The sequence below is a fragment of the Zalophus californianus genome, chromosome 7 (genome assembly GCF_009762305.2).
Source record: "Zalophus californianus isolate mZalCal1 chromosome 7, mZalCal1.pri.v2, whole genome shotgun sequence".
Taxonomy (NCBI): Eukaryota; Metazoa; Chordata; class Mammalia; order Carnivora; family Otariidae; genus Zalophus; species Zalophus californianus.
This window is the reverse complement of record NC_045601.1, coordinates 128,067,153-128,094,415: the sequence shown is the minus strand read 5'-3', so window position 1 is coordinate 128,094,415 and position 27,263 is coordinate 128,067,153. Positions and strand designations below refer to the sequence as shown.

General features: G+C 36.3%; 1 protein-coding gene and 1 pseudogene across 10 annotated transcripts; both read left to right on the top strand.

Annotated features, from left to right (window-relative positions):
• Positions 1 to 1,170: 1,170 nt before the first annotated feature.
• SLC35B3 (solute carrier family 35 member B3) lies at positions 1,171 to 27,263 on the top strand. Of its 10 annotated transcripts, none has more exons than XM_027601781.2 (12): positions 1,173 to 1,269; positions 3,009 to 3,134; positions 4,875 to 5,010; positions 6,489 to 6,782; positions 9,043 to 9,164; positions 12,701 to 12,855; positions 14,343 to 14,450; positions 18,785 to 18,882; positions 21,082 to 21,174; positions 21,583 to 21,694; positions 24,388 to 24,457; positions 25,472 to 27,258. In XM_027601781.2, exons 4-12 carry the CDS (start codon positions 6,582 to 6,584, stop codon positions 25,620 to 25,622), a joined length of 1,110 nt encoding a protein of 369 aa, XP_027457582.1. In that variant the 5' UTR covers positions 1,173 to 1,269; positions 3,009 to 3,134; positions 4,875 to 5,010; positions 6,489 to 6,581; the 3' UTR covers positions 25,623 to 27,258. The 10 variants fall into 10 exon arrangements, 9 of the variants coding, with proteins under 9 accessions (XP_027457581.1, XP_027457582.1, XP_035584399.1 ...); XM_027601782.2 differs by lacking the exon at positions 1,173 to 1,269 and adding an exon at positions 1,276 to 1,650; XM_027601780.2 differs by lacking the exon at positions 3,009 to 3,134 and having other exon boundaries at positions 1,171 to 1,269.
• Positions 14,478 to 17,887, top strand: LOC113926629 (annotated as a pseudogene).

Sequence of the window (27,263 nt, the reverse complement as noted above, 5' to 3'; positions counted from 1 at the left end):
GCTTTTAAATCCACGTTATTCAGGTAACAGCATGGCATCATTAAAGGCTTTGTCATTTACTGTTTCTTTAGGAAATTAAAATTCTAAGTCTTAATTAAAATGCTGGTAACACTGACCTTGTATAAGGTTGGTAAGGATTAAATAAAAAAGCCTAGCCAGACTCACCACTATTAATAGGCGTTAAGTGCTCCTCTTTTATATAAACCCTCACACCCAATACAAAATACAAGTGCTGCCCTTTCTGCACAATGCCTGTGAAATTTTAAAAGCTATACATAACTTACTGGATTCTAACATCTATATTAATCCAGTTCATCCCTTTCTGGGTTATCTAAAACATGCACTCAAAAATGTCCCGGCTTCCATACAGAAATCTTTGCCTTACATGTCATTTTATAGTTACCTAAAAATATCGCAGCTATCCCATCTTGGTGTTTACGTCAATACATCTCAGCGAGTGTAGATGCAGCCCTAAATGCAGGATTAAGTGTTTAGTTTTGATAGCTGGTAGAGCTATGGGATTTACATTCTGAGCAGTAAGTAGCACTGTCAAAACAATGCGGGCAACATTCGTGTCACGTTGCAAGGCTTGGGATTGCTGAGCTACAAGGTGAATTATAACGTCAGAAGCAACCCAAGTGAGCCTTCAGTCCACCTTCACCAAAAAGCAGGCACAAGTCAGTCAGAAGCATAAAACCGGAGACAGGTAGGGTGACTATGCCCAACTCATTTGGATCAAGAAGAGGGAAGAGGAAACCCTAGGGTTTCTTAAATCCAGGTTCAACATTCTCCACTAGGCTTCCTTCTCAAATTTCAGCGAAGGGCCATTGCAGTGTAAGTGGTCTCCTGCGTGGGGGCCCAAGGGGTGCAGGGGCCCGGGGAGTACCAGGCCACAGTAACCCTGGAGGTTGCAGAGGCCCGGATACCAGCAACAAGCGAACATGGATCGGTGGGTGAAAACTCTCGACCGGGTGGGCGCTCGCCACTCCTACGCCATTTGTAGTGGGTGCAGAAAGGCAGCCCTCGCACCGCCAAGCTCACTTTGCGCTCTTCCAGCGTTCGGGAGAGGAGAGAGCATGCGCGAGAGGTAACCGCGCCCTCGCTGCCTGATGGCCCCGGGCCGGCGAGGGGGCGGGACCGCGCAACTGCGCCCGCGCGCGGAGACACGTAGGCGGAAGTGGCGCGCGGGCGCCGGCGATGCGAGCACCTTGCGAGGAGGCGGCGACCGCTGTGGAAAGTGCAGGAGTAGGCGGAGAGGAGAAGAAGGAGGTGATGGCGACGGACCTGGGGAGGGGGAGACGCTCTGTCTGGCTGGCGCCACTCGGGCTGGGGTCACCCCTTCAGGTGGCATACCGGCTCTGAAGTGGACGTGTCCCCCCGGCCCTTCGCCGTGCTTGGGACCCAGACCTCCCTCTCCCCGGAGAATCCTGACAGTTTATTTTCATCCATAACGAGCGAGCAGGGTCGGGATGGAGGGCACGGGTGACTTCCTTGTTTCAAGAACGGAAACCTGCTGGCACGGTTTCTAGGGAGGAGTATCTGCTCCCCCTCGCCCCCTTTCCGCCCTGCGGCTGGCTAGAACTCCCTCACGTCCCCGTCTGTGGACTCTGAGACATGAGGCCACTTCCAGGAGGGCCTTTTAGGCTTATGGTAAGGGGCCTCCGGAGAACTGTCAGTCGCCTGGCTTCCCAAGACTGCGTCTTAGTTAAGAGCTATTTCCGGGTTCTGTGTTGGGGTACTTAGGGTACTCTGCTGTCCATTTAATTTGTAGTGCAAAGTGATTGTTCTTGCCAGGTTATTAAATTTATGTGATAAACTTCCACTAGAAGTTACGCAGATTCTCCAGTCTTTGCAGCTTAATTTTCGCCACCTTATTTCTCTTTTAAAGAATTACTGAAAGAAGGTGGAATGCTTTGGTGTGCTAACGGAGAGTTTTTTAGCGTTGGGTTTATGCGTTTCTTCTATGGTAGGACCTCAGATGTTGAGAATTGGTTTTTGGATTAACGCTTTCCTGAGTGAATTGGGATAGTGTGGGACGTGGAAGAGAGAGATACAGCAGCATTTGAGAATAATTTAGATAAGTGTTATTTGTACTTAATTTCTAAATATATATCAAATCCTAAGTTTAGATTTATCCCTTGGAAAAAATAGAGTAACCATCAAAAATTAGCGCACTGTTTCTTGAACTTTGTGTAATGAAGTGTGTACAAAGAAATGAGACAGAATATTTTTTTTTGGTTTTATAATCATAACCCAGAGGTCACTTAGAGTCCACTTAATTTATATATAGTGGCAAGATTATTTTATTTGTCACATTGAGTGTGACAAAACCAGAATCAAGTTTGTACTGATTATTTACACTGTAATGACATAATTTCCTCATATTCTACCCTTTTCTATGGGAGACGTTTCTTCTAAGGGTTGGAAAAAACTAGATTAAGACATTAACTGAAATAATTTTGACTTAAGTAGGTCATTGTAAATCAGTGTTATCACCAGTTATTTGTAATTTTTAAATATCAGTATGCTCAAGAAATGCTACCTTTTTATTCCGCTTTAACAGTTTTTTGTACCCCCAAGTAATATCACATATCTGTGTTGACTTCAGGAAGAGGCCTTAGGCAGTTATTCACACCTGTGGGTTTTTTGTTCTTAGTTTCAAGGGTTACTGTGAATTTCTAAAGCAAAGCAAAATGTTGATCATTTAATTTCAAAACAGTTTTTATGCTTGATTTTATTTTTCCTGCACCAAAAGGACATTGACCTAGTTTCTTTAGATGATGATTAATATCCATCATTAATGTCTGAAATGGAAGGCGTATGGCAAACATTAAGGATCACAGTTACTGGGTATCAGAGTTTACAGTACCTTCATGAGTCACATGATCTGACCAGTGATGTTATGATTAATAAAAGTGCATTCTAAATGCAAGGCTTTGAGGGCAGATTTTTGGGTGCTGTACCTCAAGTAAGCAAAGGAAGTGAATTTATTTCCATGTTCATTTCAGATGCTTTGTGGGAAATTTCAGTGGAGATGTCAATATTTTGGCACAGATGTCCAAGAAGTGACAGTGCTGGAGGGATTTAACTCTACTTGTCTGGCACAGATCTGCGGCTCCTAAGATTGCCAATAGGTGTGTTAAAAGCAGCAAATTGTTGGAAAGGAGCAGATTCTATTGACTAAATGGTGCTTACTAAAGTACAATGGAGTCCTTCATTTTAAGGAAAAGTCCACTTTTGCTATGTGCGAAAATATAATGAAGATGGTATTGTCTCTTCCCTTAAAGGGTATCATAAGCTTGTGAGAGAAGGAGACACAAGAACAAAAAGTTAGGCCGTTATGATTTAGGTATTTGTAAAAATATAAAGTGCTATGAGAGTCCAGAGAATCAACCAGCTTGTAATTTATAGGACCCTAATCAGAGGTGCAGCGTAATGAGCATTCATATTGAGTAGTGTGAAAAAGGGATCAGAAAGGGAAGAAGAGATTATTAAACAGGCTAATCTAGTAATCTAGGCAAGAGAAAACAGCTGCTAATGGTAGGGTCAGAAACAGATTCTTGGTGCATTTATGGATGTAGAGTCAACAGGAACCTTGGCAAAATATGGAATGTGAGGAAAAGGAAAGAGTGTAATAAATACCAGATTTTTTGCTTCATACCAGTAAGTGAGATTGGGAATATAGGAAGAGCAGGTTTGTTTGGAGGGGAACATAATGAGTTCAGCTCTGGACGCTTAAAATGAGGTACCAGTGGAACTCATGAGTAGAAATGCTTACAAAAAAGCATTTGGAAATAGAGATCTGGATTCCAGAAGAGAAGTCTGGGTTGGAAATCCAGATTCATATTTCTAGCTGCACATCAGAAGGGTGAGCAGACCGTATCATACTAGCAGTAGTTTTAAAGAGTTGAATGACAGCCAACATTTGTGATCTGTTTTACTATATGCTAGGCACTTTTACATTTATTTCATTTAGTCCTAACAAAAATTCTACCACAGGCAGATTTTGTTTACCCCCCTTTTAAAGGTGTACAACCTAAAGTTCAGAAAGATTAAGTAATTTGCTCAAGGCTTTTCAGCTAATCAGTATCAAAGCTGGATCTTGAACTCAGATCTGTCAAAATCCAAAGCCTGGGGAAAGGCTTCTCATAATGGTAGCTATAATTTTATTGATTCGGTACAGTATGCCAGCCATTTTGCTAAGTTACAAACACCTCCAGCAGAAGGTGGGTGGGGGAGAAATTTTTGATACTAATAAAAGCAGGAGAGAGGTCTTCTAGAAGTTTTATTTATTCTCTCTGTGTAAATATATAAACATTATTTGCACATTTCCCCTAACCTCTGTTTTCTATACATTTTTAGTTTTGCTCACAAAGTTTGCCAACACCACAGCACATTTGAAAAATTGTGTTCAGGTAGACAGTAAGTGATTGCAAGATGGGGTTTTGAGGGCATCCAGGGGAAGGGCCCGTTTATTTGGTTCATCTGAGTATTTGGGTGCAGAGTATGCCAGATATCAAGGATGCAGAGACAAGATTTGAGTCTTGCCTTTCCAGTTCTCTTCTCTCCCAACTGAGGGAATTAGGGAGGGTATCCCAAAGGAAGGAACACTAAAGCTTATTTCAAATCCTGACCTAGAGAAAAAAGACATTGGGCTGAAAGGACATCATGAACATAAGGCAAAAGTGTTTGAAAGTCCATGGTATATTTCAGGAATGAAATAATAGTTCCTTGTGGGCAGTTCAGGGCTTGATTAAAAGAGGTGAAGGGAGGAGAAGCTTACGTGGGGCCAGATATATTTGAATGGTACTCTGTATCCATGCCGACACACATGGAAAGTAGTTACTCAGGTTTTTGTTTCTTCTACATTCAAGATCATTTAAAGCATGGTTTATAAAGAAAGTCAAATCTCAAGGGTATCCTGCAAGATGACTTAAAAAGTCTTACCTCAGAGATGACTGATTGAAACAGTGTGGGAAGGAAGAACAATACATAAAGAAGAAGAAACAGGTAAAGGAAGAGAAATAACAGTAAAACTTTTCAAAATTATGCTTTTTCTATTTAGAAATTTGGCAGGTTCCCTGTAAAAGTTATTTGATGCCTGAGTATTGTTAGTTACAAGTTGTATTCCAAACCTTGATCCCAATTTAAATTACTGAAGATGACCTCCTATCTCTGTAATTAGCAGAAGAGAAGTGATCATGAAGAAGTGACTCTAATTCTTGCCATTTTAAACCATCATGACAGTTTCTTTTAAAGAGATTTCCAGATCTGTCAGAGTTATCCTTATCTATCCTCTTTCCTCGGCTATTCTAAATTTTAGTTCCCATTGGATTGTGACAGTGAGTTTTTTCTAGGAAGATAATTTTTTCATCATCAGGTTGTTCTTTAATTGTCATAATTCTTCACTCTCTCTTCAACCTCTACATGGAACTCATTCTTTGGTTTATATAAATCCAAAGGGAAATTGACAGTCATCTATAGAGCCCTCATGATTTTTTTTCACAGACTAACAAAAAATTATGTTTTCCAACTTTTTATAGTCCCAGAAGCATCTTTATTTCTTTTTTATAAAACAGCTATGTTGAGGTATAATTGTTACACACAAAAAAAACTGCACATTTAACATACACAATTTAATGAGTCTGGACACATGCATATACCTGTAATACCATCAGCATAACGATCGAGGTAATACACATTTGTCACCTCCAGAAGCTTCCATGTTTGCCCCTTTGTGTGTATGTATGTGTGGTGAAGAATGTTTACCATGGCATCTACCCTCTTAACAGATTTTTAAGTGCACACCACTGTGTTGTTAACTGTAGGCACTATGTCCTATAGCAGATCTCTAGAACTTACTCATCTTATATAACTGTAACTTAATATTCATTGAATGACAACTCCCCAAAGACTTTGTAAATTAAAATGATTTTCTCCAAAGGAAGAAAACATTTTCTTTTAACCTAACCTAAGAAATGCTCTTGCTAAGGCATATTATCCTTTCTGTTGTCTCTGATAAATCTAGCTTTTTTAAATAACGTAAAGTTGTTTGAGTTTACTTTTAAAACATCATTAACAAATACATTTTACAGTTGACTTAGTACTTAAAGGAGCATCAGCTCTTTTCTGCAATCAAAGACTAACTTTAATGTTAAGATGTCACTCATAAACTATCGTGGGCTTTACAAATTATTTCCTTAATACATACAAAACCATAATAAAAGCATATTTTCTTCTTTGATGAAATAAACACTTAAGTTAAAAAAAGAAAATTTAGCAATGTATGGTCTTTATCAGAAGAAGATAAATTGGAGAGTAGACATTGTTTCTGGTTGCTTGGAAGCTTGTATAGAGGAATTAATATATTAATACCCAGAGAGAATGAGATTTACCTGTATAATTTTTAAAGCGTGATGTGAAATATTTGGAGCATTGTATCTTATGATCCAAATGTTTTTGCTTTAATTGCTTATTTCCTTCTTTAGGACTTGCCTCAGCAAGCAAAAGAAACACTGAACAAGGGAGAGGAAACCAACAAAGATAATTTTAGAAGCACTGAATGCAGCAAAACAAGAACAATGGATCTCAAATGCAACCACTCCAGGAAATATATATCTATCACTGTCCCTCCCAAAACGCAGACAATGTCACCACACATTAAGTCAATAGATGACATCGTAGTACTTGGCATAAATCTCAGCAGATTTAACAAACTTACTCAGTTTTTCATATGTGTTGCTGGAGTTTTTGTATTTTACCTAATTTATGGATATTTACAGGTAAAAAATAGTTACTTATTTACAAGATGCTAATTATAACAGTTGAGGTCAATATGGGCATTTCTAATAGTTTTGTCCAAGATATTTTTCTTTATAGGATACCACTTTATTCACATTTTTGAGTTTTTTAATATAGAAAAGGGTTCTTAAAAGTTAGTCTGCTCCTTTTAGCAGGGATCAAAATTTCACAGTTAAATATTTCAGATGGGGGGAAGGGAGCAAGACAAACTTAAAAAATTAAAATTATGAAAAAATTTGAAATATGTTAAAGTAATTGCACCCAGGTGTTTTCTAAAAGAGAGTGATTCAAATATTCAGTGGTATTTTGGAACATAATTCTCCAATAAAATTGAATGATAATGCAAAGGCCATAATCTAGTCCATTGTTGATTCTTGGAGCTCAATAATAAAAGGTCATTTTTGCAAAGTATATGAGGATGCTTTATAGTTTTTCCAGGAGTTTCTCTTTAATCCTGTACTATCTGAATTGTTCTTTTTATGAAGCATCTGTTGTGTTCTCATTCTTTTTGGCTTCCTCTTCAAATCTAATTTTGTCAGAACCTTATTTTTCTGTGATTTTTGCTGGTGCAAAACATTTCTGACATTGCCACAAATTGCCTTGTGTTTGTATTATGTTCTGGGATTGTTGTATTACCTTTGACTAGCAGCAGATTCCTGACCTTCTGGGGACATGGGCTTGATGGGTGAGGAGCCAGGCTAGTGTAAACAATGTTTGAATGGGGACTACTATTCTTAATTGTCAGTTCCTTAGTATTTTCAGCCATTATCAACTTTCCTTTTTTATGCAGCTTTCTAATGTGAGAAAACCTTTTATAATTCAAGAAATGGAAATGGATGTGTTTTGTTGAAACAGTTAATATTTCTGGTATTTAGTATTAATCAATTAGAATGATCTTAAAAATTATTGTAGTCTTTCCCATTGTCCTATAGAGATGAAATATAAAAGGAAGTATAAGTGAAGAAAATGGTAGAATTGGCTATTCCTTAGCTTGTAAAAATGCTATGAGGAGTATTAGTGTAAAACAAAAACATGAATTAAAAATCTTAATATTTATAAAAACTAATTTCCCCACTAGAGGATGATACAGAAACTCAAATATCACAATGAAGAATGATGAAAACAGTAAATTTTATCAAATACAGGTTTCAGTTTCTTGTTGACAAACATTTTTTTTTTCTTTTTCAAAACACCACTGTTAAATAATTTGGGAGCAGAGTTAGCCATTGCAAAAAAAGAAAATGAGTTAGAAATTTACAGATTTTATTTATCTTTTTCTGTTTGATTAATCATCAGAGATTTTAATTTATAACATATGCAAAGCTTTTAAAATTAATAAACATTACTTTCACTTTGTGAAAACTGACATTGCTACTAACTCTTACATATAATAGCTATTAAAATAGTTTAAAGAAAATGGGGTTTTGTAATGACGTTAGCTGTATAGATACAGTATAGTGAAATCTATCTGAATGCTAACATACTTAATAAAGCTATTTTCGTATTTTATAATTCATATGCCAGGAAAATACTAAATATCTTTCAGACTTACTTGAACATGAAACCTAAATTTGGGGAATTAACACAGTATCCTAAATGTACTAAATCTAGTTCAGAGTCCATGGTTGAGGGAGGGGAGTGATTAATCAATTAAGCCAGGTATTGGAATACCTCTTCCTGACTTGTTAATGGCTTATTAACAATTAATGTAGATATTACTTCATAAGATAACATTATGTTTCTACAAAGTAACCATTTCCTTTACAAGGAGAAATTTTATATAATCTGTGGCACAAATATTCCAAAAAATCACATTACTGGTTTGAACTGATTAAATTCCTATAGAAAAACAAGCCTGAGATAATAGACTTCTAATGAAATATATTTGTTATACGGTAAATGAGTCCTTGACCCAACTATCTTGCTCATTGTTGGGGCAGTTCTTAATTTTGGCAGTCTTTTTTATAAAAAAAGAAAAGCCTAGGATAACATTGCTTCATAGTTATCCCTCCCTCCCTTTGCTTTTCTCACCTGAATGTCTAGAGTCCTTTGGAATGGCCTTCTGAACTTCTCTAATTTGACCTCTGTGAAGCCTTGTGATTTGGGTGTTTATTTTGCTTTTTATTTTTTGTTGCTGGGGGTGAGGCTTGGGTTCTTTTTAAAATGTTGTGTTTATAGGAATTTATTATGAGGAAATTGGTCTGCCCCAGAAGTTAACAGTATTCATGTATCTTTTGACAGGAATTAATATTTTCAATGGAGGGTTTTAAGTCCTATGGCTGGTACCTTACTTTAGTACAGTTTGCATTTTACTCCATATTTGGCCTAATAGAACTTCAGCTTATTCAGGACAAAAGGAGAAGGTATGTGGTTTGTTTTTATTTTTTTGACAGTTAAGTTCATTAGTAGTAGTTAAATTTGTTTTGTTCTTTGGGAATATGGAGTATATTATACATGAAATATATACATTTGCAATTACTAAAGCATATCTAATACCCAAGAACTTTTATCAGTATAACCAACTTACAAAAAAATATTAAATTTAGTTCAGTTGTACACTGAAGAAAGTGGTCTCTCTTTTAGTGTAATGTTATCAGAAAAATGTAGTTTGGGCTCAATTTACAGTAAATGTATCTTGAAACAGGAGAAAGTATTCAGATGTACATATGTGTTTTTATAAATCGAACTGAAATGGGTATGATTACTGGAAGATTTACAGTGCTAAGAAAGAGCAAAGTGGTGAACAGTCAATGCCACTTTTTTAGTGGTTTTTAAAATGTACAGTTAATGGTTTGTGGGATATATTCTATTTAACATTGTCTTCTTTCTAACATGCAGTCACTGAGACTGCATGTTTAAAAATTAGAGAAATTTCATAGCATGCCTTTTCATCAGAATCAGAGGCGTTTGTTTGACATAACATTTTTCATTGACCATCTAGATTTGAGAAATATCTCGAAATATTTTTAATGGTATACAGAACAGTATGCAGTAAAAACCTGATTATAAACAGGAGAAGGTTAGGAAATTGTAACTTCTTGGTAAATGTAAGTGTGGTTATCCTGTCATATCAGACTCTAAGATGTGAATATTTCATGTATACACTGGGCAGTTTAAATGCAGAAAGGAACTATAATACTGATAGCCTGTCTTCAATGATAGAAATGTTTAGTCTTTCAGTAAAAATAAATATTCACAGCTACTATTTTTCTTACAAAAAATGTTTTTGATATTTGTCTGAAGGTAACTATAAAATTTTAAATATTTAAGTCTATCATACCAGTATTCCTTCATAGTTCCAATTTTGCTTCTCAACCTCTCTTTATTGCCAATAAATTATTATAGCAGTGATAGTAAAAAAACGTTTGAATCTGAGGTTAGCGTCTGTATTATTTTCATATAGGTGCAGTACTCAGCCATATAGGTGATAAAATAGAAAGTAAATATATCTCTCAAGACTAATGTATAAGAAAGCATGATGATTCATTACCAGTTGCAAACTGCTGGATGTCTATTTCCAAAGTAAAAGAATCTAATGCTATCTTTATAAAATGGAAAGTGACACAAAGATACACCTCCTTTAAAAAAGATACACCTCCGGGGTGCCTTGGTGCCTGAGTCAGTTAAGCGTCTGACTCTTGATCTCGGCTCAGGTCTTGATCTCAGGGTCCTGAGTTCAAACTCCGCATTGGGTTCCACACTGGGCATGGAACCTATTTAAAAAAAAAAGATATACCTCTCTCTCATCTACCCAAATGAAATAGGGAATGAGCCTCCAGCCATGTTTATCCCAACCCTTAAACCAAATGACTGTAACACTTTTAAAGATAAAATAATTTGTGTTTGATTTAAACATTAATGAAGGCATATAGAAGAATTTACAGATGTATAGTAAATATAGTTATGAATTAAAACCTTTTCACTTCCAAGGCACATTAAAAACATTTTTAGAAGAAGCCTTTAAAGGTATGTTACAATGAAAATATGCTCAATCACATATTTCTGATTTATTTAAGTGGTGCTGCTCTTCAGACCTTTAGGTAGCCAAACTCTTTGCTTAGTTGGTTTTTTTTTTTTCTTTCTTCCTGTGTTTATATGAATACTACGTACCTGAAAGAGTAAAGGATTTGGAGTCAGAAAACATGTATTTGAGTCTTGGCATGGCCTCTAATTAGCTCTCTTAAGACCTCAAGGGAGTTGCTTAAATTCTCTGACATTTGAAGATCAAATGTGGTAATGTGCGGGGAGCATATTGTAAGCTGTAACACCCTAAATACACTACTTGTTATTTTTCATCAAAGTTACCTTGTAACTTTATTATTACTTTGCATGAGGTTTTAATAAAGGAGATCTGTCAGATTGGTTTCGAAGGGACCATTGAAAGTTACAGTGCACCCCCCACCCCCCCACCCCCGCCTAAAGAAGTAAGAAATTGGGATATTAAATAAAACAGCCACAGCGGCACCCAGGAGGAAGATGATGAATCTAACCTCCTGGTCTCACCAGTGGGCAAACACACCTCGAGGAGGGCTGGGGTTTTTGTTGGTCTGTACAGCAAGTAGCTCTCAGAGTTGTGACCCTCTGAATACAGGCCTCCTGAGTTTTAGGCTGCTATCTACCTATGTTATGTTACTTCTGTAATCACCATCCTTGTGATTTTTTTCTGACTCGAGGCAGAAAAAAAATTATTTTCTGGCCACTAATTGCAATTTATGTCTGAGGAAATTTGACCACTGTGACTTCTGTCGTTACTTGGAGGAGTAGTGCTGTCCTTCCCTGATGATAACTCACTGAGGATTAAACCCCACAGACAGCATACAAATCAGTGTCTGCGTGCACTGATGCATACATACATGCCGAGTTATTTCCACATGGACTTTAAATGTTGACTGCTGTATTAGTAGTTAAGTAGGAAAGGCCTTGAAATTGAAATATAAGTGGAAAAGATAGATTTTAATTGAATTTTCCAGTAAATTATTTTGCCTTATATCTAGCCAAATAAAAAATGTGGAGGAATTTTGTTGTCTTGATTTAAACGGAACATAAAACCCAAAATGGAAGCTACTTCTAAGTATGCAGCATAATCTGATTATGTGAATAGTACTTCATGTGTTAGTCACACCAGTGTACAAGATTATTTTAGACCATTAAATATCTAGTCAAAGCGAGCATATGCTCGCAATAATAGTGCAAAATTCTAAAGATGCCAAATTAAAAACCCCTTTAGGAAATTCAGATAGAACCCACAGTAGTGATTTGGGATCCCAAGGAGAGAATCAGGTTCTTCATCTTGAAGTTGATTATTGTAACATCTTATGGAATACAGAGTTAGAGTGGACATTGTGGAAATAAAAATCATGTTTAGAGTTTTAAGCCACCACTCCAGAATATCTGGAGATATTCTGCTCAGGTTATTTTAGCAGAAGGGCTGAATGTATTTTTCCTAATGCTAGATGGGAACATTAGGAAACAGAACAACAATTTAGAAGTTGAAAATTAGGGGCCGTTTACCGTTGTGGAGGTCAATATTGTTTAAAACTCAACTCTTTTTTTCTAAATTTAGTCGAGATAGTTTATATATATATATATATATAGAACAGCTGTTAAACCCCTTACCAACATTTTTTTTTAATACCATCAGGATGAATCTGTGTAACTCTGGTACACCATTTTTTCACACAGAGTTCTCACTTGTGATTGATTAAATAAGGGTAAATTGTTGTTTTTACCAACATTGTTTTATACAAGTAAAGTGTGATAACTTTTAAAATACTGCTATTTCACCAATATTGCTAGAAATATTCAACAGAAATTAGACATTTACACATTGTAAACACATTATCTTACAGTAGTATGAATTGGGTCCCGAAATGAAGATTTTAAAAATTGTCTTTTACAGAATACCAGGAAAAACCTACATGATAATAGCTTTTCTAACTGTGGGTACTATGGGGTTATCAAATACTTCCTTGGGCTACCTGAATTATCCTACCCAAGTCATCTTCAAGTGCTGCAAATTGATTCCTGTTATGCTAGGAGGAGTTTTTATTCAAGGTATAGTAATGATATATTTTCATACTGTTTGAAACTAATAGGATATGTTATGGCATCTAGCATTAGGAAAAACATTAAACTCCAATTAATATTTTCAATGAACATTCTCAATATTGGAACAATTCTGAGTGACATAAAAATAAGGTATTATAGGGGCGCCTGGGTGGCTCAGTCGTTAGGCATCTGCCTTCAGCTTGGGTCGTGGTCCCAGGGTCCTGGGATCGAGCCCCGCATGGGGTTCCCTGCTCCGTGGGAAGCCTGCTTCTCCCTCTCCCACTCCCCCTGCTTGTGTTCCCTCTCGCTGTCTCTCTGTCAAAAAATAAATAAAATCTTTAAAAAAAAATAAGGTATTATAAAAACACTGATACTTCTGTGATATCCCCTAGTATTCGAAATCAGTAATTCGGACTCAAGAAAAATAAAAATAGTATTTTGTTTTATTATTTTTTTCTTTTAATCTGGAATCTACCACGTTTCCGGAAATACTGCATTCAAGTATTGAAGGCATAGCTCAGAAATACCTGGAAACTCCCTTTTTCAATTCTTTCATTCTTCTGCTCCTCAGGGCTCCTCCCTCTACCTCCATTATACAAATGGACAATTCTCTCAACGAAGTAAGCTTAACCTGAGCAGAACTGCTTTTTTACCAACTCTGCTGACTTATTGGCCTCCTAGAGCCCCAACTAAGTTACAAGCTATGTGGAAGTAGGAGTAAAGAGGAAACTAATAGCAAGTAGACCAAGTTTTTGTTGTTCATGTCACTGTCATGAGAAATATTTGTTTTGATAATCAAGGGCCCCTGTATCACTAAAGTTCTTAAACAGCCTAACTTCATTTTTTTACTTTGGATGCCTTCCCACAGAGGCCCTCTGTAATGAAAGTGTCTGTTGGCTATATCACATATAATACCAGTGGTAGCTGTTCATGCAGGAAAAAGCATTGACACCAATCCTTATTAAAAACCACATGCATGTATAATATTTCCTTAGTGATCCTTATGAAAAAGTTACACTACATAATTTTTAAATAAAATTTAAATAATGTGGATATACTATAACAGGTTAATTCTCACCAACCTAGAAGTTATCTGATTATGGTAGTTGTAAAGTTAAACAGTTAGATAACCTGAATAATTGCTCTGGTTACTTTTAAATGTATAAGCTATAAGAAAATTCATACCTTCTATTATATATGAAGTAAAGGAGGCACTCGTGTCCACAAACTTTAAATGTTCATATTTACTCACTACCATAACATATAAAGTAGGATCTCATATCTGACTTATGAGGACATGTTGGTGCTCATGGTCATTTAATTCTCAGAAGTCCTTCTGTGACTATATCAGGCATTGATCTAAACATTCTTCATATATTTTTGACTTTGGATATAAAAAGCAGATCCTGCTCTACTTGGTTAGACACATAGATCTAAAACGGTGCCAAGTGGGCATTTGCATAATGAGGTTGGCTTACATTTATTTTACACAGGGAAGCGTTATAACATTGCAGATGTGTCAGCTGCAGTATGTATGAGCCTTGGTCTGATATGGTTCACCCTAGCTGACAGCACGATTGCACCAAATTTCAACCTGACAGGTAAGGAAATTATTTGTACTCCTGGATTTTGCAGGCATTTTGGTTTAAGAGTAAGAACTTTTACAATTTCATAAGGATTTCAAATGATGGTGTGACATCTGTGATTTTCATATCTAACATAAAGCTTTCAGACTTTCCATGTAAGATATAGTAAAAATATTACAGTCCTGGAAATGTAACAGTTATTTTTTAGTGCTCTTGTATTTTGACCTAACGGGGCTGTTTGGCCAGTCAAAATCTTCTGTGATCGAGTACATGATATAGCAATTTTTCATGGGCTGAGTTGGAAGTTTACACATGAGTTATAGAAGAATCACATTAGTAACTGTTTTTATTCTTTTTTTTAAATTGAAATTGTACATTTACTTGTCATTGTTTTAGCTAAAGAGGGAAAGTTACGCTGTATGTTAATATTGAACTGTGTGCTCTTAAGTATGGTTAGAACCTTAAAGTGCTTGAACTTTCCACCATGAAGTTACTTCATAGTGTGCCAGGTGGAATTTTATAAAATTTAGATTTTTCACAGGCAGAATAGGTATTATAGTATATTTAGAACTAAATAGCATAAAGGTGTTAGAATATTGTTTTTATTCTAAAGATCTTGAAGAAAAATTATTATATATACAGTATTACCATTCTTATATTACTGAGTTTTATTCATAAGCTTATTATCATCCCATCTCCTAGCCTGACAGAAACGGTATTTAAAATACTTAGGTATTAAAAACAATAATAATAAAAAATTAAAAAATAAAATACTTAGGTATTGGGAGGGACCTCTTTGTGGCAAGAGGAGGGGTAGGTACAGATGAAGATGGTGGCACCCAAGGCCGCAGACTGCATCATGGAGGTCTCCTGTAGCCAGGCAGAAAGCAGCGAGGAACCCAATGCTGAGGACATGACGTCCAGAGATTACAACTTTGATTCCTGTGCTCACTTCGGCATTCAGGAAGAGATATTGAAAGATGAGGGACACACCCTCATGTACCAAAACTCTGTTTCACAACTGGCACCTCTTTAAAGACAAAGTGGTGCTGGATGTAGGCTCAGGCACAGGGATCCTCTAAGCTTGCTCCCAAGGCTGGAGCCCACAAGGTCATTGGGATCAAGTGTTCCAGTATCTCTGATTATGTGGTGAAGATTGTCAAAGCCAACAAGTTAGACCACATGGTGACCGTCATCAAGGGGAAGGTGGAGGAAATAGCGCTTCGGTGGAGAAGGTGGATGTTGTTATCAGTGTGGATGGGCCATTGCCTCTTCTATGGATCAGTGCTCAATGTGGTGCTCTATGCCCCAGACAAGTGGCTGGCACCTGATGGCCTAATCTTCCCAGATTGAGCCACACTACACGTGACAGCCATTGAAGACCAGCAATACAAAGACAAGAGCCACTGGTGGGAGAATGTATATGGCTCTGACATGTCTTGCATCAAAGATGTGGCCATCAAGGAGCCCCTGGTAGATGTGGTGGACCCCACGCAGCTGGTCACCAAGGCCTCAAAAAGAGGTGGACATCTACACTGTCAAGCTAGAAGACCTGACTTTCACCTCTCCCTTCTGCCTGCAAGTGAAGTGGAATGCCCTGTGGCTTACGTCAACATCGAGTTCCCTCGCCGATGCAAGAGGTTGGGCTTCACCAGCCCCGAGTCCTCATATGTACGCTGCAAGCAGGTAGTGTTCTATGTGGAAGACTACCTGACAGTGAAGACTGGTGAGGAGATCTTTGGCACCATTGGCATGCGGCCCGGTGCCAAGAGTAATCGTGACCTGGACTTCACCATTGACCTGGACTCCACGGGCCAGCTGTGTGAGCTTTCCACTGACTACTATTGGCACCCAATTTCTCCCACCCCAGCCAGACCAGCCCTGCATGGTTCCAGGGGCTGTAGCATTCTTAGGCAGTTTTGGGGCTCTCCCTTCCTCCCTTTCCTCTCTCAGAGGGGGTTTTAAGGGTCTGGGCTGGGGAGGTCGCACCATGACTGTTTTTCATAACTTATGCTTTTATATGGTTGCATTTATACCAGTAAATCCTCAGCGGGGGAAAATAAATAAAAAGGTGTTCAGAGGAACTCTGAAAAATGGGAAAAAAATTTAATTATTCATGAGAAAAAAAGTGTTGCATAAAGAAGAAAATCATATATATCAGCTTTGTTCTAAGAATCAAAATTTTTCTTACTGGCAATGAGTCAACCTTCTTTACTAACTTTGTTAAACAGGCTAAGTTAATGGATTTAAATGTAACCAGTACAGCCTCTTGGAGCAACCCTTTTAACAACCAAAAGATTCTGGTGGAACCTATTATATCTCTTTCAATTTTGATTGTTCAGAGTACAAGTGATCATTACTTCAATGAGTTTTACTCTGAGAAAGCTTATAGTTATAGATGTGTCTAACATGGCTTAGATTTTTCAGGAACACTTCATGTCAGCAACACTAAAAGGAAAACTATATATGAAAACTGAGATAATTGACTCTTTTACTTATGAAAAAGCAGTTGTAGAGAAGGCACAGAATTGGCAGTCAAAGAGATGGCTTCCAGTTCTGTTCAGATCACTTAATATTATAACCATGGATAAATTGTCAGACCCCTTTATGCTTCCCTTTTAAAACAGATAATGATGATAGCTCGCCTCATACAAGGGCAGTGGGAGGGTTGACTGAGGTGATGGAATAATGGGTATGAAAGCGCATGAGAGTGCTGGGGCGGGGGGGCGATAATGATGGAATGAGGTGGTGTCAGTAGTCCTGCAACTTCTCGTGGTGCTGTAGTGTCAACCTATTCTGACTCCCGTGGAAATATTTGGTAAGAGAATTAGAACCTAATAATACTTCATCGTTAAGAAAACTGATGAGCAGTTATCACAGTCCCTGATCTGTAACAGTTTATTATCTAAAGGAGATTAGATTCACTATTAAGATAGTTACTTAACGTAGACATAAATAAAACTTTGAACGTATAAAGCGAATACATCAGAATTTACTTATTCAAATAAATGTCTGCCTTTAAATATTCCCCTCAGCGTACAATTCAGGTATTTTCATGCCGTTGCCATTGTTCAGAACATTTTTGGAATGTCTTCGAATAGCCTGTTAGGAGCTAGAATATTGTTGTATTCAGGGTCTTCAACAGCAGCTTGTCTTTTGTTTTAAGGACAGATTTGGCATTTGAAATAAGTAAAAGAGCATTCAGAATCAAGTTTGGTGGATAAAAATGTATGATTAGGTAATAAATACCACAAAGCTAGATGATCAGAAGGCAAATTGAAGAATAAGCATGAAAACTTGAAAGTTCTCAAGTGCACACACATGTACATATATTTTTCTGCTCCCTGCAATTGCTAATACATTGTTAAAAAATAATGCAAAAGGGAAACTTCCTTAAATCCCAGCAGACTCACAGACTAACCAAGGCTGCCTTTTGTTCTTTCTGTAAAGCACCATGGCTAGTGACCAGTGTCCCAAACACTTGCAGTTAACAGCCTGCTTCTCAGGTAGATATGCTCATTTGCATGAGTGTTGATTTCCAGGTTCGTTTATGCCAATTGTACCTGTTACTATAACCATGTAATAATATTACTTAAATTGTTCAAAAATAATTTGAAGAGAGACAGAATTGTTTCTGTTAAGTTAATTGAAACAATTTGGTTGACTAGTCAATAAAATCACCATTGAATTAAGTATGAAGGAAACAACTGTAAAAAGAGCAGGATATCATACAACTGTGAAAGGGTTCTGCACCCCAACTATTTGAGAAGTTCCTGCGTTTCCCATGTGCTTTTTAACAAAACAACTGGGAAAGCATTAACAATGTGTGTTACGAGTATGGTTTATATAGAAGAGAAGGTGCAGAATTTTAGTTAGGACACATACTCAGAGAAAATACCTTGGCAATTGCATGCATGTTTATGTGTTCTAAATGAAATGTTTTAATAATGTAGGTAACATCTTTTATGATTTCTCTTCTCGTCTGTTTTTTTCAATTAACCGACTAACCACCAGTCCTGACAGAGCTCCTAAGAATTTCTTCTGTATTTGCTTAATACAGTGTTCCTTTCTAACATTTCATCTAATTTAAAAGCAGAACTATTATTTGATCTAATAGGGAAACACAATAAGCTTGAATGTAGTTTATTAGTGTCAGTTACTTGTGTTTTTAACGTTATCACATATGTGCCTATTACAGCTGGTAGTTGATAAAAATCATCAATTTTTATTGAAACAGTGTGATTTAAGATCTGCTTTTGTTTTTTAACCCAATTAAATCTCTGATAAATCTTGATTATTGTTCACCTATTTAAATAAGGAGGTTGTGTTTCTCTTATGCTTTCTTGAAGGTGTGATCCTTATTTCCCTGGCATTGTGTGCAGATGCTGTCATTGGAAATGTTCAAGAGAAAGCTATGAAACTGCATAATGCTTCTAATTCAGAAATGGTAAGGACTCCAGTGCTGCTTCTTCACAGCAGACAGACTCAAAAGTGGTGATGTGCTTAACTTTATGAAATAGTTACGATATTAAAGACTCGCATGGCATTTTTAAACTAGTTTGTCATCATCATTTTCGTAAAAGTAGTACATTCAAACATTATGGGAACTAAAAAAGATACCATGACCCCTGTTAAGAGCTTATTGTATAATATTTGATAAATTTTTTCCTTATTGATAGGGTTTTTTTACATATTAAAAAGATCCTGTGTTACATCCCTTTTCTCCCCCTTTGTATTTGGTATTATTTTCCATTTAGAAGTTTGTAATTTTGATGTGGTTTATCTTTTCCTTCATGGGTTCTGGCTACCTATTATGATTGAAAAGGACTTTCCCAACTTTTAAGAATTTTACCCATGCTGCCTACTCGTTTTATGATTGCCTTTTTAATTAAATCTTTTTTTTTTTTTTAAGAGCAAGATGGAGGGTGGCAAAGGGAGAGAGGGAGAGAGAATTTTAAGCAGGCTCCACTCCCAGCACAGAACCCGACTTGGGGCTCAGTCTCACAGTCCTGACATCATGACCTGAGCCAAAATCAAGAGGCAGACATTTAATCGACTGAGCCACCCAGACAACCCTAATTAAATCTTTGATCCAACCAAAACTTTAAAAAAATTTCTTCTTCATCTCTCCACTTGTCCCAGTATCATTTGTTGAAAAATCCACTTTTCCAGCTTAAGTGCCTTCTTTATCATATAATATTCTAATGTAGGATTCAGAATTGTGTTCTTTTGAATTTACTTCTGCACCAAAACCATATGATGACAGCAGCTTTATCATACATTTACCATCTGTTAGAACTAGCCAGCAATATTCCTTTTGTTTTTCAGAATATTACTACCATTAGTTATTCTTGGATGTTCATATCTCCAAATAAACTAAGAAATTCCATTGTTAATTGTGATTGGTATGGAATTGAATTATAAGTTAATTTAGAGAGAATGGCATCTATATACTTGAGTCTTTCAGTCATGATTTTCCTTTTATTCAAGTGGCTTTTTTTAAATGTCCCTTAGATTTTTTTCAGTTTTTTTCATATAAATCCAACATGTTTCTTATTGAAGTTATTGTTAGGGGTTTCATCTTTTTGCTGCTGTTACTGCAAATAATGTCCTTTCTTTCCTTATATCTTCTCCCTGGTTGGTATTTGTATATAGGAAAGTTACCGTGTGTATGTTTACATTAATTTCATAGCTAACCCCTTGCTAGACAAAGAGAGCATACCACATTAAGGGTATACAGGAATGGTCTTTCCTGTTACTTTGTCGGCAGAGTGGGCATCTTTAAGGAGTCTTTAATCTTGGTCAGAAGTTTTCTTGATCATCATCACCACTCTTCCTAGATAAGGTAAAGAGCAGAGAATTAAGGAAATGTAAGTAGCTAGAAAGTTACTATAATACAGTGGTTAAGAGCTTAGACTCTGGGCTAAGATCTCTTTTATATCCTAGCTTTACAAGTTCTCTTATTGGGGCAAAATGACTTACTATCTCTAAGTTTTAGTTTCTTTATCTGCAGATTGAGGAGTGATCATTAAGAGTGTCTAACTCATAGGCTGGTTGTGAGAAGTGGAATAATCCATGTCGAGCATTATTAGCACATGATTAGCCTTGTTAGTACCCGACATATCACAGGTGCACAAGTGTGATGATGCCCCTGCTGATTGTGCTTATAAGGAACTGGGATAGAAAGATTGGTAGGAAAACTGAGAAATCAAGCAATAGATATGCCCCTGTTTATTTTCATTATCTGTTAATATATTTACAAACTTAACATTTGGGTTTTCTGATGTTGAATAAGTAGCTTTAAAGGGTTTTTTTGTTTTGTTTATGTGTGTTTTTGGAACCCCAAAATTCAAATGTGGTTTGAATCAGTAATCAAGCCAGGCAAAAAAATGAATATTATGTAACTGTATACACGGAAGAATCAGTACTGCTATGTTACGATGTCTGTAAAATAAGCCATAAACTTATAAAGAGGATCAATCATCATCTCCAGAAAGCTAGGCCATATTGAAACAATGATGTCACTTAAAAATGGTGGTTCTTCAGATTTAATTGAGTAGATTAATTGAGCCATATATTGAAAATCCTTCATTTTCTGCTTTTGGTTTGATAGCATTTTTTTCCACTTTATTTTTATCTACCATAGGTTTTATATTCGTATTCAATCGGTTTTGTGTACATTTTATTGGGATTGACATGCACTAGTGGATTAGGCCCTGCAGTAACATTTTGTTCAAAGGTAAACACTAATCACATTTTTAAAAATAAACATCTTCCATTAAATAGTTCCCTCTGTATTTCTTGTTCAAAAAGATTGTTTTTTTATGTAATTTGATAACTCCTTTAGTATAATATATGCAGATCAGAAATTATTTCAGAAATGAAATGATTTATATTTAAATTTATTGTATCCTTGCTCTATCCTATAAGTTAATTTTTAAGCAATTCATAATGTGAAAGTTGGGGATTTTTAATTTCGTCATTGTTTTTCCATTAAATCGGAACTAAATAAGAATCTTTGCTTGACTGCGTTGTTGAATGGCTTATTATTGCTCAGGAAGTTGATTAAAATCTGTAGTTTTATTTCATTTGTAATACCTCAGGGTTTGTTTTGCATTTTCCTAACAGGCTTTTTTATATGTTGCAGAATCCAATCCAGACTTACGGTTATGCTTTCCTTTTTTCCCTCACTGGGTATTTTGGAATCTCCTTTGTTCTGGCTCTGATTAAAATTTTCGGTGCACTTCTTGCTGTAACAGGTAGGAATGATACACCTGCTTAGATTATGAAGTAAGCATTTAAATTTTCTCTGATGCTGCTTTTCAAAAGATACAGGCAGCATCTACTCTGCATTAAAAAGAAAATTGTTGTAGTTCATCAATTTATTTTTTGGCTTATGGTATTTCTTTAAAATTCTAAAGAAAATGATGTTTGCTCATAATTTTTTATTTGAAGGGTTTATTTTAAAATCAAATATATACATTTATCTAAATAGTAACTTTTAAATACATTAAAAGGACTTTTTATTAGAAAGTATGACACGCTGAATACCCTTAGAGAAAAATCCAGCTTTTATATGCACTTTTAATTTATAACCGAAAACTCCCATTTTGATGCACTTAAAGTATGGCAGGTATATTTTAAACAAAGCTTTTTGGAGCTTTCATTTGTACACTTTCTAGGGTATTAACCAGATTATCCTTTCTTGTCCCTAATAATTATCATGTATCTGCTTTATGCAGGAACTTTGCTTGGCACTTTAGAGGAATGGAAGTTGTATTGGTTTTGCTTTGAGGGAGTCAGGAAAACAGATGAGGGGCAACAAGTGAGACCCAGTGAGGAGGACAGATGACTTCATGTGCTAACCTTGTATCATTTGCCCAATGAATGGTCCAGATGACAAATGCTCTGAGCCTCTCCTGTATGGAGAGAGCCCTGAGTGAAGCCCAGGATTGGAAACAGTGTGGCATTGTCATGAAGGGCGCTGGATTGAGATGTCGGAGAAGGAGAGCCCAATCACATCTCTGATGTCTAATGACACATCACCTGGAGAGTAACTCTCTCCTCCTCCCTGGGCTTCATTTCTCTCTTGTGAAGAGACTGGGTTGGACTTGACCATTTCTATCAGAGATACATAGGATTTACATCATAATGCAAACATGCATTAGTTATTTACCTGATTTTAATATTTCATAGTTTTAGGGGAATACTCACTCTAATACTAGAATCAATTAAGCAAAGGAATAAATACCTCTCTCTTTGTAAAAGTTTATTTGCTTCGTAACATTTCTCTTTATTTGCTCACATAGGACTCCCCTTTTTACTTATTTTATAACTTCCCTTTTTCAAGTTTACATTGCTAATGGTAAACAGAGGGCATGTAATTGTAGATCAGGCCATAGCCGTAATCTGTCAAGTCATCTCACGCTACCAAGAAAGATTGCAAATTCATATATTTGCTCAGGTTCAGTTTTGCTCGGAAGATAATAACTGTTCAAAAAGGGTTTGATATTAATCAATATGTATTGATTAAACCCTGTGGTTGGTATAAAAAATGTGAGATGCTGTCCTTGTCTTAAAGGTGCAGACAGGTTTATTTCTGTCTTGTGTAAAAGAAATTCAGTAATAGTAGCCAGCATGCATATCCGTTATTATGTACCAGGAGCCATTTTACATACATTATTCATTTTGACCTTGCAATAATCCCATAAAAAAGTGAGCACTGTTATTGTTCCATTTTACAAAGGGTAAACTAAGGCACAGGGAGGTGAAGTGACTTGCCCCATGGTCAACCAGCTAGTAAGTTGCAGAATCAGGATTCCAAGTGAGGCAGTCTGGGTCCCGACCTGTGCTCTTAGCCCACATGTTACACTCCTCCTGAGCTGTTGTGGTAGCATCACACTCATTAGGAAACCAGGCTCCTTCTGTCTTCTCTGCCATCTTCTTCCTCATTCCAGGCAGTGGGATGGGAGAAGATGAAGGACACATCTTTCTCTTTATGGAATCTTCCTAGAAAGTACACTTCCTAGAAACAGCGCTTCTGCTCACTTTTCTTTGGCCCAAACCTCATCACATGACAACACCTAACCGTAGGAAAGGCTGGAAGGTATGCCCATAATAGGGGTCCGTTTACTAACACAGACGGAAGTAGGGGTTAAAACAGGGGTCTGTTTAGTAACACAGAAGGAAAAATAGATTTGGGGAATCAGGCTCTGACACATTTCCAAAACAGAGTCTTCATTTGGCGTTCATTTATATATACCTTGGATAGTAAGTGCCAGGAGCTGTCGAGTCCGGGGATATAGGATGAATAAGACAAGAAACTAAGTAAAGCTCACCATCTAGAGGAGGACAGCAACTGAAAATGCAAAGTTGGACGGAAGGCTATGATGGAGACATATGCCAAGGTCCTACCTCTACGTGGGTGGGACAGGGAGGAGGGTTTCAAACCTGACAACAGACTTCAAGGTCGTACTTGAAAGACAGGTAAAAGTTAATACAGACATGTAAAGAAGACTGTAAAGATTATTCATTGTCTTACTCAGAGATGACCACAATAGGATATTAGTGTGTGCTTTAGCTTACTTCTTTTAAAGACTAACCCCTGCTCTACCTAATCCTACCTTCCTTGGGAAAGCCTATTTTTCCTGCCAGACTGAGTGTTTCTAAGGGATGACCTGCCTCCCTAGTGTCATGGCCTTTATCAAGTACTTATTACAGTTATACTTTAACATTTAACTATATGGTTTAATGTCTGTACCCCTCCTAGACTGTAAACGCCATAGCAGCGGCAACAGTGACTTTCTGTTTGGTTTTTGCTTTCCATCGTTTTCTTGGCATGTCACGTAGATCTTGGCACATAGTAGGCTCTGTAAATATTTGTTGAAAATGATCTCCAAAACATTACCAAGATTGTAGGTACATTATAAACCAACCTTTTTTCTCCCTACAGTGACAACAGGAAGAAAAGCCATGACCATCGTACTTTCATTTATGTTCTTTGCTAAACCATTCACGTTTCAGTAAGTACTTTTTAATTCAACAGGTTTCTCTACTTGTACATGCCTGGTTTCACATTTCCTCCTAAGCAGCCTTAATTTATTTATAAAAAATCAGTTTCATCTGGAGCCCTAGTTTATTGATATGTCTTCTGCTATTTAATTATTTTGAAGAAATCATATTGTACACTTAAATTGCCTAACCAGAGTCCCAATGCAATTTTGATCCCATTTCCAATATAAATGAACATGAGTGATGTCTTGATTAAGGGATTCCACCTGCCTTGATATATACACACATACATATGAAACCATATATATGGTTTTTAAAGTTGTTATTTGTCCCCCTCTCCCACAAAGGATTTGAGGTAGAAAATTAATGCTGTTAAGTTTATTTAGTTTATGGCTTCTTGTAAAGCATTTACTGTTTTCTCGACCGTCTAGTATGCATTTGAAATCATTATCATTTAAATTTATGCTACTTAGTGATTGAGAAGATTCAAACTTAGAAATTATCAATGTGTAAGCTTAAAGATAACCACAAGATAGATTTCAGTCGGTGTCTTGTTTTCTATAAATTAGTTTCTCTTTCCCCGTATGCTAGGTATATATTACAGCAATCTATGCCAGTTCCCCAGCTTTCTCAGGCTGTGCTTCTTTTTATCTCATTATGTGCTACCCAACTGGGATAAACGTCGGACTGCCAAACTGAATTCCCAGGATGGCCATTGGCAGAATGTACTCCGTGCTTTAAGTACATTCTTAGACTGTTGATTAGGACGTGGACTTGAATTTGCTGTTATCTTCAAATGAACTACAGTTAGTATTTTATAAAGTCTCTCTGAATATACTTAATGTAAATGAGATGGAATTCTATCTAAATTGATCTAAAAATACTATTTTTTATTTTAATGCTATTGTAGGCCTCCAATAGCAAAATTTTATTGCAGAATTATTGTGAACTTATCACCAAGTTCTGTGATTAACAATAAATTGTTACCTTGATATTAATATTTTTTTCCTTCTTTCTCTTCTTAGGTACGTGTGGTCTGGTTTGTTAGTTGTCCTTGGTATATTTCTCAATGTTTACAGCAAAAATATGGATAAAATAAGACTACCATCACTATATGATCTGATAAACAAAACAGTGGAAATGAGAAAGTCAACGACGTTGGCACAAACTGTATAGGCAGTGATTCATCCTGCTTAAAATAGAATTCTAAGGGAACAATCATCAAATAATTAATTTTCCAAAGGGATTACTATAAAAACCAAAGGATCTGAAAGGCATGCTATCCATTTGTGGATGGGTCACCTATGAAGTCAGCCTCTTCCGCAGATCACTTGTTTAACTGTTTGACTTCTGAAGCAATTAAGAGAGCCACATCTGCCACACCTTAGAATACACTGTCAGTAAAGGACTAATTCTTAGCAGTCTGTTGAGAATTTCACTGGAAAATGGACCATGTTGCAAAACTAATTGGATATCATTACGATTTTTCAAAGAAATTGATATAATAATATCAATCGATTGTTTGGTCTTCATTCATTTTGGTGGTGTTATTTAAATGATTCTCTGTTATAAGAGTGAACATATGATTTAAAGTCTAGAAAGAATAACTTCATTATAAATAAAAATTATTCTGTGATTTTTTTAATAAATGCGTTGTTAGAATTTTGTTACGAAGAGGGAAGTGAAGGTTACAGTAAGGCTTTACATAAACTTCAAACCTTGGGCTTTTCTCTGATCATTTAAAAGTATTCTTTAGAGAAAACACGCCTTAAGTTTTCTGTGGACTATAGACAGTATAACAGAAGGAGTCATCACCCTGCGTCCTATAAGTATGTATCACAAGAAAAACTTGCTACTATCCATCAAAGAAGTGCTACAAGATTTAATGATTTGGATTTTTTAAATAAAGAGAAAATAATTCATGTCTTAAATTAATAAAATTATCATAGTTTTTCTCATAAAAAAATTTAATTTGACAGCTTGAAGATTAAATAGGGTAAATGTAAGAAACACAGTGGATTTATACAGTATGTTGTTTGCACAGTTTTGAGTTGAAACTCAAAACTTTTAGCCCTTAACGTTTTTAGCCGTGAGTTTTGGAATTGCTTCCAGTGTATTAAAAAAATTCTATCTGCATTTTCAGTATAAGTAATGCTAGTTAAAACAGCTTAGTTTCTGCGTTGTTGGTGATATCACTTATATTTTGTGAGTATAATATACTTGGAATATTTAATCTCATTCTTAAAATTCCATTGTTTTCTGATGGTGACCTTAATTAGTAGGTGCATATGTGGGTACAACAGAGCCTATAATAATTTAAGGGTCTAGCATAAGGAATTCTGACTGATTTTCATTTGTCATGTATTAAAATACTGTGGGGGTATTTTTCCCCAAGTGGTGATCATTTTTAAGTTTTCGTATTTTAAAATGAAAGGGATCTTAGTTGGTACTTCATTATGCCTTCTTAAACTCTTAAGACGGCAAGGATTTGTGCTTTGAAAACAATTTTCCCAAGTTCTTGATAAAAGATTGTAATTTTAACTTTTCAAGGCATCCTTTTATGCCCACACTTTTCTAATTTTTTGCCTTTGCCTGTTAAGATTTCTTCCTCCCACCCCCCACTTTTAAACAGTTTTGCATTGCTCAAAAATTGGTTTGCCCACGTAACCCTTTATACTCCCATTTCCTTTTTTTTTTTTAACCTGCCATCAAATGAGGGCAAACCTCATCTCACTTATTTGTGTCCATGGAGTACTCTTCTTAATGAATAGTGTGAAACCCAGTAATTTCTATAGTAAAGGAAATCAACATTTGATT

Bases quoted from the DNA above. Each gene is read 5' to 3' on its own strand.
- SLC35B3 (XM_027601779.2), top strand. From the start codon at position 1,198: ATGCGAGCACCTTGCGAGGAGGCGGCGACCGCTGTGGAAAGTGCAGGA. The intron at 14,451-18,784 runs GTAAGGAAATTA...GCTTTCTTGAAG, and splicing joins ACCAAATTTCAACCTGACAG to GTGTGATCCTTATTTCCCTG. The intron at 21,175-21,582 runs GTAAACACTAAT...TATATGTTGCAG, and splicing joins CAGTAACATTTTGTTCAAAG to AATCCAATCCAGACTTACGG.